The 12,079-nt window shown below is 43.3% G+C and overlaps 1 protein-coding gene across 1 annotated transcript in view; it reads left to right on the top strand.

The window, feature by feature from the left end:
* MSH2 (mutS homolog 2) overlaps positions 1 to 12,079 on the top strand; it is a 576,743-nt gene that overhangs the window by 259,426 nt on the left and 305,238 nt on the right. The window contains exon 9 of the mRNA XM_085612740.1: positions 10,766 to 10,889. Within this exon, the coding sequence (XP_085468866.1) occupies positions 10,766 to 10,889 (124 nt within the window). The remainder of the gene's footprint in view (positions 1 to 10,765; positions 10,890 to 12,079) is intronic.

Genomic DNA, 12,079 nt, shown 5'->3' with positions numbered 1-12,079 from the left:
ACACCACTGCCCTTCTACCGTCTGGGCACTCTGGACTTTGCTGGACTTCGTTTGGGCCCGACTTAGTCTCCCTTCCAGTCTGCTGCATGGTCTGTGGCTGTGCGTCATACAGGAACCTTCCAAGGCCTGTGAAGATTCAAAGACACTTCCTGCATTCGCAGGCAGCGCAACTAAGTCAACCGGTCTGCAGATCCTGAGCTCCTCCGGACTCCATGGGCTCTGCAACACAGGTGGTGGTTTTCCACAGCTCTCGAGGCCTGCCTGGTCCTCTCACCAAGTTTGAGGCTAGGATACCTTGTGGGGGTTGCAATAACCAGACCCCTGTGCACTGCGTCCAACTTGCAGTTGAAAAGGCTTGGTGGCTTCCCTCCAAGTAGCCCCAGCCTCGAGCACCTCCAGTGACCATAATCTTCAGCCACACCGCATCGTGGCCTGCATCTTTTGGTGAGCTGCTTGAGGTCCTACGCGACTCCAGTGCCTCCGGCTTGTGGGTCCACTTGAAGGTCACACTTGTTTCTTTTGGGCTTGCTCTGGTCCTGCCCAGACTCCTCTGCTGTTGGCGAGTTCCCTGTACCATGCTGGTCCCACTGTTGCTCCTTCTTTGATTCCCTCGTTAGTTACATTTGCCAAGGCTTGTTGGTGCTCCCGCCAGACACCGACACCGACCCCTCAGCACTCGACATCCTTCGTGGGACAGCTCATGCACGGCTCTTGGTCCTCCTCAGGGTCGTCTGGTCCTCATAGCTGCAGAGTCAAGTTCCTAGTCATCCATCCTGCAACACCTGACATCGGAGGGCATTGGGCTTCCAAGTCTCTTGGTCACCCCTGAGTGACATAGACTCTGTCCTCTCTGCTTGCTGGTACCTATCCTTGGATTTCACCGGGCACTTTTCCTTCTTCAACAGCGGCACTTTCCTGAAGTCCTCCATTGGGTTTGACAGCGGTTTCTGACACAAATTCACACGTATGCACCCCGCTTCCCTGATGTAGGTAACGTGAGTACTAGTGTATCCACGGGTGGGGTGGTTTTCCAACCTTCTGTCTTCCATGGGGTTTCTTCAAGGTCCACTGGGAAGGGCCCTTAATCTTTAAAAATCCAACTGCAACTTGCACATAGAGTTGTACGGAGCACGCAGTCGTGTTTACACCCTGCACACGCTCTCTGTGGGGTCCCTAGCTACTCACCTTGGGGTCCCAGCACTTCTACGTCCTTTCACCCTGGTCTTGATCCGAGTTGTGGTTCTTATGCCACTTTCTTAATATATGGTTGGTCCCCCCCTGGGGCCACTGTGTATTCTGTGCTATTTACTGTTTGTTTGGTAACGTATTGTGTGCATTGTGTTTATCTCCATGTTGGAGATATTGGAACGTCCTAGAGAGTATTCTATAATAAATACATATTTTTATAAATACTTGGTGTGGTTCTTTTTCACTTAATCTATACTGTAAGATTGCATTCTGGTAAAACAAGCTGCTTTACACTTCTTCTGGACTAAGCCTGAAGGCTGCTTTCCACAGCTACTACTTGCAGAGCTTTCTAAGGTTGTCTGAAACCTCTTAAATCGCCATAGGGTTGTTTGGACTGGTGCAATGTGCCCACTTAAATAAATGGACATCACATACCAGGCCAGGTTCTTAGAGCATTGTGTAGAGAACAGTGGCACTGAGTGGCATTGTTTAACAAACTTTCATGCTTTTGGGTAAGTAGCAGGGCAGGTCCCAACGTCCTAGTAGTGTAATTACTTTACTACTATTCAATTTCGGTTGGATGTATTTCGTGCTTTAGTGTCCTCAGATGGGAGGGATGTGGAGTAATCATTTTGTAGATGTCAACTAAAAGCTTGGTGCTGTGTGGTCTACAAGTGCTGGATGCTATTGTATGTGGTTCTTGTTGTCAGAGGGGTTGCTGCATAGGCTGTTTGGGCTAGGGTTCTGATTGGCTACTAAGACTAGGGTTTCCTTTTGGAATTGGGGTTTAGGGATCTGATTGCCTTTTAGGGCTAGGGCTGTGATTGGTTAATAGGGCAAGGTCTCCCATTAGCTCTGGGGTTTAGGTTCTGATTGGTTAGGGTTAGGGCTACGGTTCCATTGGCCAATAGGGCAATTTTAAACATAGGGCTCAGGGCGTTTCAGCTCGGGCATCGAATCCTAGGGGTGTAGAAGACCAAGGGAGTTGCCTGATTGGCCTGGGTGGAGAGGACAAGGGCAGTTGCCTGTTTGGGTCGGGCCTAAGGCTAGAGATGCTGCCCAATTTTAACTTATGAGCGACCACCCTCAGCCCTCCACATCCACCAGCATCCAAACACAATAGCAAGAAAGGTATTCCACACATACGCCACAAACAAACCTCATACAGATTCCAATTTGTATTGAACCACTACAAAACCCCAAAAACCACACCTACATACAATTCTACCCCACCTACAACGCTATGTCATCTGCATACTCACACAAAACACAACTCCGTCTTAAACCACTCATACATCACCAACACAACACAAAGCTACATTATGCATAATTTTAATGCATCCAGACATATTCTCCCTGTTCAAACAAAACTCCAGCTTTATCCCCTTTTATCAAGACAAAACCTATAATCGGCCTTCCATCACACCCTCCACCAACACCTGCCGCTTCTTTTTTACCAATCTCACACAACCGTACAATCCTTACACATCACTACATCACACACATTTCCTATTCCAGTGTCCAAATGTAACACAAACACTCATAACTCTAGTCCATCCCCTCTTACACACAACATACTCTTCTCTGAAACACATCACCATCCCTGTGCTATTCAAGTACCATTTACCAGCAGTACTGCACACACAAATCTTTCAAAGACAACAACATCAATATCTCCTCTCACTACTCCACAATAACAAAACACACACATCTCAATATATATTTTTTACACATATATTCCCTTACTATGTAATCCTGTATCTATATATTCTATTGAACACGAAAAAATAAATTACACTTTCGAAAGCTTTACTGTGTCCTACCATCTACCTACACCACTATCAATGTATCCTCTATCTTCACTCTCATTTCAAACCCTGTTTACTACTATGATCTCCAAAATAACCCTTTATTGACTCCTCCCTTCTCTACTCCTCCTGGCTCACCCCAAACATCAGTTTACAACTATGATCTCCCAAACAACCCTACTAAATTCTCCCTCATGTTATCTCTCCTTTGACTCATCCCTCTTTCTCCCAATTCCCTTTCTACAGGCCTTCCCTCCTCCATAATCGCCTTTACTCACCTCAGACCTCACCTTACTACTATGATCTCCCAATTAACACTTCTGGCTCTCTTCCCGCTTCTATCCTTACTTACTCAATTCAGCTTACAGACTCACATGTCCTCTGCTCAAATTAACTCGTACTTCACTATACTAATACTATACTCCTGTTTCCCTATACTAATCCACAACTAATCCTTTTGGGTTTCAGAGTAGCGTGCTACTCAACGAAAAGCGCTTCAACACCTCGTCAGGGGTAGTAAGCGCTATATAAATACATTTGTGTTGAGTGGCATAGAGTGGGGTTGAGGAGTGGCAATTTGTGGACTGGTGTAGAGTGGCATAGATTAGAATGGCGTAGTGGAGTGACGGAGAGTTGAGTGGCGTCCAGTAGAGTAGTGTGTATTAGAGTAGCACAGCATAGAATGAAGTAGCATAGAGTAGGGTGGATTAGAGCAGAGTGGCATAGTGTGAGTGGAGGGGCGGAGAGTAGAGTGGCATTGCATAGAGTGGCGTAAAGAGTGTCATTTTGTGAACTGGAGTAGAGAGGTGTGGAGTGACAGAGGGACGAGTAGAGCAGGATGGAGTGGTGTAGAGTAGAGTGGCAGAGTGGCGTGGCATGGCATAGAGTGGCATAGACTAGTGGCATGGCATAGAGTGGCATAGACTATAGTGGCATGGCATAGAGTGGCATAGACTATAGTGGCATGGGGTGGTGTGACGTTGAGTTGCATAGAGTGGTATTGTGTGCAGTAGAGGTTGTAGTGTAGAATGGAGTGGCATAGAGTAAGATGAGTGGGTTAGAGTGGCGTAGAGTACAGTGGAGCGGCATAGAGTACAGTAGCGTGGCAGAGTAGAGTGGATATGCATAGATTGTTGAGTGTGTGTTTTTAGGTCACAGTGCTTTAGGGTGGTGCGAACGATGCCATCGTACTTGGCAGTGAGTTCGTGGGTGCTGTAATTCAAAAATATTTACTAGTTTAAACGCACCTTCTGCAGACTTTCTCTGTTCTGGGCAAAGTTAAAGGTTATGTTTCAGCCATTCCTGACCAACCTTTTTTGCAATTACCAGACTAACCTTCGTCATTTAAACTATCTGTTGTGGCTATATTACTTAAAGGCTTGCAGCACATGTTTGCTCTCAGGCCATTATGTCCCAGTGGGATCTAAATCTAGCTCTCACATTCTTGTTGTGTGTACCGTTTGAGCCTCCTCAGCATTGCCCTCTTATTCCTTCACTGTCTTTCTAGTTGCCATAACATTGGCTATGAGGGTCAGCAAATTACAGGCGCTCTCGGCACACCCTCCATACACTACCTTCTTCCCGGAGAAGTTGATTCTTGGGACACATGCATCCTTCTTTCCGAAGGTTGTGACTCCCCATCATGTATGCCAAAACATCACTGTGACAACCTTATTTGCTTCACCTCATCCTTCTAAAGAAGAGGTGAGGCTCCACCGTCTGCATCCCAAAAATTGCTTTATCGTTCTACCTAGACCATACAAAAGGTTTACCAGGTAGACGATCAACTCTTCGTAGGGTACGTGGGAGGTAAGAAGGGGAACACTATACAGAAATCGACCATCTCTAGATGGAGTGTGCTCTGCATCTAGATCATTGATGCACTGACCAAGAAGCTACTGCATGAGGGTTTGCATGCTCATTCCACCAGAGCTAAGGATGCGACCACTGTGCTAGCCCATGGAGTTCCTTTCCTGGATATCTGTCAAGCAACAACATGGGCATCCTAGCACACATTTACCAAACACTTCTGCCTGGACAGTGGGGTCCATTGTGATGAGCACTTCACCAGTTTGGTCATACAGGACTTTGCAGACCTACCTCCGGGAAAAGAATTTGGTGAGTATCTTATCTAAGGTAAGGAATCTGCAGCTAGAAGTCTCTGTCCAATGACAAATGGACTCAATCTAGCTACAGATTCCTTACCTAGCCCTGTGTCCTTCCCCTTCTGAAAGTCAATTGTAGTATCAGGTTCACTTCTCAGGGACTTAGTTTTTCCACACCTTGGTCAGTTATCTTGGCTCCGCGCTCCTAGTGTGGAAAGGCACAAAAGTAACTGACGTTTTTGCTGGGGGTGACGCCTATAGAGGTACCATGTGCATCGCTTCCGGTGTGGCTGATGTGGAGCCGAGCGTCACCACCTACTGGCACGCAAGGGTACTGCTCAAAAGTCTTCCAGATCCAGTCTGCCGCCAGGAGACATTCTAAGGTAAGGAATTAGCGGCTAGATAGTCTCTACCAGATATAGCTTTACTGAAGGTAGGTAACATGTTCATCATTTATCATGTTCCCAATATTTTTCCTGCACTCCATACTTGCATTATGAGTGCCCTGGCAGGTGCACAGCATGATATTTGTGATTTGATTAACAGCAGAATACTTAGCTGTCCTAGTGACTGGCTCCACCCAAAGTAATGCTTTTTTTTTTTTTTTTTTGTTTTTTTTTTAACATTGGTGACTACCATCCCCATGTGCAGCCCAAAACACAACTGATGGTGGTGGAGGATTAATACATGTGGAATACTGACCTTTTTAACTACACCCCAAGTTTTGGTGTGGCTGCATACTGACCCTCTCTGCCACAACTTAAAGCCCTCAATTTTCCTAGTGTGAAATATATGTGAGAGGATCATAGCATGATTTTGGTGTATATTAGAAGTGATACTCCAGGCTGGGAGTCTGGATAGCTCTCACCCATGCATGCCTCATGTCCCGCGACGCTCAATCTACCCCATCCCCTTCCACTACAGATGTCGTTACAGCTAGGTTATGTTGTGTCTGGTTTGCATTCAGACTATCAAAAGAAAAGGAAGATACACTTGACCTGTTTGATTGTCCAAAAAATGTAATGAATGCGCCATGTCTGATTGGCTGACTGTGTCCAATCAACTACCTCCGCATAAGGATATTAATCAGCTTTGTGAGTCAGCAGAGTGTGATCACATTTGACGTCCGGTGGACCACTTTTGCGCCTACTCAAAGGAATGTTTGTACCAGGGCTAGGAAGATTGGTTGTCCTCACACCATCTGAACCAGATTTGAAGGATTGCGGAAAATGCTTGTTTTATTGAGACAGCAGCAGTGACAGTTACATTTTAACTGGGATGCCTTTCAGCTGTTGAGTGCTGTGAGTGTGATCAGGAATAAGGTGTGTTCAGAGTGTTAGTAAATACTTTCAGCACACCAGACCCTTTTGTGGTGAACACAGATGAAACCATGATAAATAGAATACAAACCATAGCAGCCCTTTACAAATTTGAAAGAAACGGTGCAGTTGGTAGAACTAAGCTGGGAAATTGGAAATGAGGAGATTTAAGTAATTAAATTGATAAATGGAATATGTGGAATGAAAGTAATTATACAACTTACATGTTGGCATTTAAGATACCGGCTCTCCATTTGCATTAAGTTAATCTTTAGGCCAGAAGTTTAGTGCAGATGGGAGTCTAGAGAGATTAATTGTCCTTTGCCAGTCACTACAACATATGTCTGTAGCTTAATGCATTGTTAAAGTATCTACGATATCTGTACTTTGCCTGGTGTGTACTTAGTCCTGCACTTTAATATCAGCATTGATCGTGCACCTCTTCTGCCCTTTGTTTCATACATTCAGATGAAGCAATTGAATTAGGACTCCCTTCACCCCATCAAACCTGTGCCTTAAAGGCATCCCAGATCACTAACAAGGAGGCTGTGCCTGGATTATATCGTAGAATTGCACAATCTACATTGGTAACTTTTCCAGTTACTCCTCATCTTTACGTATTGCTTGTTTGAATGTCCGCAGAACTGTAGACCTTGCCTGTCAGTTCCTGCAACGTGTGTCTGCAGCTTAATGCATTTTCAAAGGATCTAAGATGGCTGTCCTCTGCCTGGTGTGTGCCTAATTGCACTCTTCACTGTCCACACCCTTTGCCTTCACTTGTCTTCAATTCTGCTTTAATTGAACAGAAGGCTAAGACAAGAGTTGTCTCGAGCAGGTTTCTGTTTAGACCATTTGAACACCAGTTTCTTTCTGCAGCTTTGGTACCACGGTGGACTCACTTTTCCTCAACCCAAGGCTAACAAAAGGGCAATTGTAACCCACTCAAATCGTATGCTCTGATCACTCCTCAGCCAGTTTTGTCTTGGAGCTAGGCCATCGTCTTTTTAAGGCACCTCTTGATTATAACACCAAAACGTATTCACATTGAAATTTTTTTTTTTTTTTACGTTTCTCTTTTCTCCATTTGTAGAATTGGTGTCGTTGCCTCTGTTTCACAGAAGTATCCCTTTTTACCAGAATTTGTGTAGTCTTTTACAGCAGATAGAGGCATGAGTCGCTATTTAGTCATCCGCCTGGGATTTGAGTTTCAATTATTTAGGTACCAGAGACATTTTAAGGCATGGGCAAAATGGATAATTTTTCAGGGCCCCACCAATCAAGGACCCCTGGGAGACTGAACATTTGTCTCCACCTCCCTGCTCTGTAATTCTGCATCTCAACCCTTAATGTAAAATTAATTATTTTTTGGTATCACAGGACTTGAATTAGAAAAAAAAGTGTATTAAAATTCGGATATGTTCCAAACAAGGGCCCAAAAATATTTCCTGCCTACAAAATCCTTAAGATGACACTGGGTAAAACATGATTCTAGAACTAGCTTAGGCCAGTCCTGCTATTTGATTGATGGGATTACCCTAGTCTGTATGTGTTAGCTTGTCAGCGTTGAGTTTTTAGAAAGGATGTCTGAGTAGTGTTCTCTGGGCAAGAACTGGGGCACAGCAAAAGGATTTAGAGTTCTGCAATTTATCAGGTGCGGAATAATTTGATACCTCCTTATAAATACGAGGGAGAGAGAAGCAGAGATTCATTCAGCTTCCAACTTTAGTACACCGACAATAATAGAGGAATGAATAACCAGTGTCAACGAACCGGAGTCTCAGATGTGTTGTATCGAGACCCTCAACCACACTTTCACAGTACACAGTTTGTTATCCACTTGTGTGGTAAGTTGGATAGTGTCATCATTGGGTTTTAATCACTTAAGGGTACGGTTTTCCAAGTGATTAACCAACCTCCACGAGGAGGGAGACTGTCTGTGTGGTTCGCAGTTGTGGGAAGTGACTAAAAATAGCTCCTAATCCTGTTTGAAGAAACTTTATTTAGTCAGGAAAGGGGTATGGTTAGAAGAAACGGTGGTGCTGGGGTGGATTAATGATTGGTCCACAGCACCTAGTGTGCGGTCGACATGTTTCGGCCTTAGCGTTGGTCTTACAAGTCAGGTTGCATTCTTCATGACCTTGGTGTGGGCAGTGGTCTTGTTAATTCGCAAAGCACCTTTTGCAATGAAGAGGGTGGGTGCATTCATTTATCCTTCTTTGTCAGTGAGCTCAATGGCTTGTTGCTGATGTGTTCATAGGTGCAGTCTTTACCTGTGACTTGAGAGGCAAGGAAAAAAGAAAAACATCACAAAAGTGCATAATTAGGAGGTTAATGGAATGTTGGGGTTCTTCTTCTAGAGGGAACCCAGTTGATGAGACACACTTATATTCAGTAATTATTTTTAAGGCCTATTCAGCTTTCAGTAAAAAGAGACAAAGCAAAAACAGAACAGTCGTAAGGTAAGGCAAAGTAGGTAGTGTTCTCATGAGTCTGTCCCTCATCTTAAACAATAGATCTCTGTTGGGAGTATGTGTGTTGATGCCAGTGGTATTAGTCCTTATTCATTTCCGATAGATATATGTTATTAGTATTAGTGTTGGTGCTAGCAATAGTGCTGATTGTTCTGGTTAATTTCCAAAATGTATAGGCGGACAAGGGGGTCCTTTGTTAGTCTGGTAGTTGAGCTCTTTAGCTAAACATAAGCATGTTCAATCTGCTTAAAAAATAAGTTTGCAAGAGAGCCTAAATGTGAGGCTGAGATGTGCAATTAATGCACATCTTAGCCTCACTTTTAGGCTCTCTTGCAATTATGTACTTTTGTGATATTTTTATTTTTCCCTTTCCTCACAAGTCGTAGGTAAAGACTGCACCTATTAACACGTCAGCAACGAGCCATTGAGCTCACTGACGAAGAAGGGCAAGTGAATGCACCCACCCTCTTCATTCCAAAAGGTGCTCTGTGAATTAACAAGACAACCTCCCACAGCACCGCCCTGAAGAAGGCCACCGGCCTCGTAAGAGCAACCCTAAGGCCGAAACATGTTGACCCCCCACTAGGTGCTGTGGAACAATCATAAATCCACCCTAGCACCACAGTTTCATTTAACCATATCCCATTCCTGACTAAATAATGTTTCTCCAAACCGGATTAGGAGATATTTTTAATCACTTCCCATGACTGCGAACAACATCGACAGTCTCCCTCCTGGTGGAGGTTGGTTAATTACTTGTAGAACTGAACCCTCAAGTGATGAAGAACCAATGATGACACTATCTACCTTACAACACGAGCCGATAACATATATTGCGTACGGTTAATGTGTGGTTGAGGGTTTCTAATACAACACATCTGAGACTCTGGTTCATTGATACTGGTGATTCATTTCTCGACAGTTGTCGGTTTAAATCAGTACTTCAGCATACTTCTTTTTAATTTTCAACCGAATCTGCAATTGAATTTACTGCTGAGTTTGCTTTAATTTCAGCATTAGCAGCAGATACATCAAAAGGGCCAGCTTTTGTCTAATGGTGCAATTTTGGAACCAAATTGAAAAATAGCTGTACCCATATATATGTTATGCAATCAATAGTACCGTTATACAGGGCTCTTTTGTAATGGAGAGAAGTTTCCAGAGCCCCCATTGTATGAACACAAATCTTGAAATCAGAAGACCTGACTGTGATGCTTGCACTAAGCCAAATGCATTTTAGTTCAATTACAGTGTATTATGCATGCTCCTTTTTTGCTGAATGTAACAGAGTACATGTTTTTTTCAAGAATATTTTACTTTGACCAGTAGAACTCTTTAGTGATAAGATGATGTTCCCACTTTTCAGTCTAGAAAAAAATTAGTTGACCGTTTGGTCCCCCCCCCCCCCCCCCCCCCTCACATGCTTTTGGTGGCCATGTTTATAGGTGAGATTTAATTTCCCATCAATAGTTTTGGGTACTGGTCACGTTCACCACATTACTTCTTTCCTTCTCCATGTATAGTTGGTTTTCTGTTGCTATACTGCTTTGGAACATGGCACGGATGATGTCAAAATGTTAAATGGTTGGGGAGTGGTGAATTTGAAATGTCATTAAAACACCCAATACCTTTAAAAATACTGGTTTGTTCTTTGCCATTCTGAGCTTACGTATCCTAGATACTTTGATTAAAAGGATCTCATTTATGTAATGCTACCTATTATAACGTAAACTTTTTTTTTTTTACTTAAGCATAGATTGAAACACTTAATGCCAATAATCTCCCGTTACATTGCTTTTAGGACCATTGCCAATAGTATTTGAGCAATAACCTGTAGGTGGATAGCCTAATGGATGTTACCCCTTTTTTCCTAGATTGAAAACCATGAATTCCTTGTGAAGCCTTCCTTTGATCCTAACCTGACAGAATTGAGAGAGCAGATGGATGAACTGGAAAAGAATATGAAAGCCACTCTGAATAGTGCAGCCAGAGAGCTCGGTAAAAACTTGATCATGTGTTTTTTGTTTTAAGAAGATCCTTCTCATTGTTAAAGATGGTTCAGTCGCACTTTACATTGAAAAATTCATTTTTTTGATTTGCATTGAACTTTTGACACCTCGCTACAAATCTGGCAATTGCTTGGCGTGGTCCATAAAGATCTGTCATGTTATTGTTGTGCAAAATCTTGCAGTAGGAAACAAATTAAGAGGTAGTGAAAACAGATGTTCTGCTGTTTTAGCACCAACAGAAAAATGTGTTTGTGCCTACAGCAAAAACCTTTAATCAAATGTATATGAAACTTGGCATGAACGTTGAACTTTACACTGAAAGCGAGCTTTATTGGGTTGGAGTAAATCCATTCAGTAGTTTTGAGATAAAAGCATTAAAGAAATTAGTGGGCTTTAAAGGGTGAACACTTCCAAATTCATTCAAATTCTAAAAAATAAGGCATTTGAATGGGTGAGGGAACCTTTTTTCCCCCCCCCCCCGGTTATGCCTTTCAGACCTGCGGTTCCAAAGTTGTAAACCACAGATCAAAGTGCTCTGATTGTTTGGTTGCAAGAGAGTAATTTCACTTCCATCCTTAATATCCGTGTGTGGGGAACAGTACCCAATTTGGAGAAAAAAAATCATAGGGGCAGGGTGCATACACTCTAACCCTCCAGGCCTTCGTGAGGGGGAGTGGGACCCTCAAAGGGCCCGACTTCGTTAAATAAAAAAAATTAAAAATTAGCAAGTTGTGCTTTCAAGGCACTGCCAATTCAAAAAAGGGCAAGTTTCATGCCAGAGTACAGCAAAGCCATAGCAAGTTTCACCAACCATGCTTCTCCATTCGGAAATTCAGCCATGGCTTTGTAGCCCCGGAAAATGAGACCTGAAACCGAGAAGCTTGCCCTGGTTTTGTTCTACCCAACCAGAGTTCACGGAACTCCTGGGCTGCAAAAGTCTAAAAAAATACAAGAGGCCCAGACTCTGTGATCCAACAGTGATGCGTTGTGGGGGCTAGTCATACGTATTGAGTTGAAAAAATACTAAATATTAATAATATCAGTGAATAAATGATAAGCCGTTCATTTTATAAATTCACCATCAAATATACATGTATGTTGCTCACCATAATCCTGTTTCTACAGTGGATTTGGTAACGTTTCTGTTATAATTCCAATAAAACGTCTTTGTTTAGTTAC

This window comes from Triturus cristatus, chromosome 6 (genome assembly GCF_964204655.1).
Source record: "Triturus cristatus chromosome 6, aTriCri1.1, whole genome shotgun sequence".
Lineage (NCBI taxonomy): Eukaryota > Metazoa > Chordata > Amphibia > Caudata > Salamandridae > Triturus > Triturus cristatus.
The sequence above is the reverse complement of the archived record's forward strand: the minus strand, read 5'-3'. Positions and strand labels throughout refer to the sequence as shown.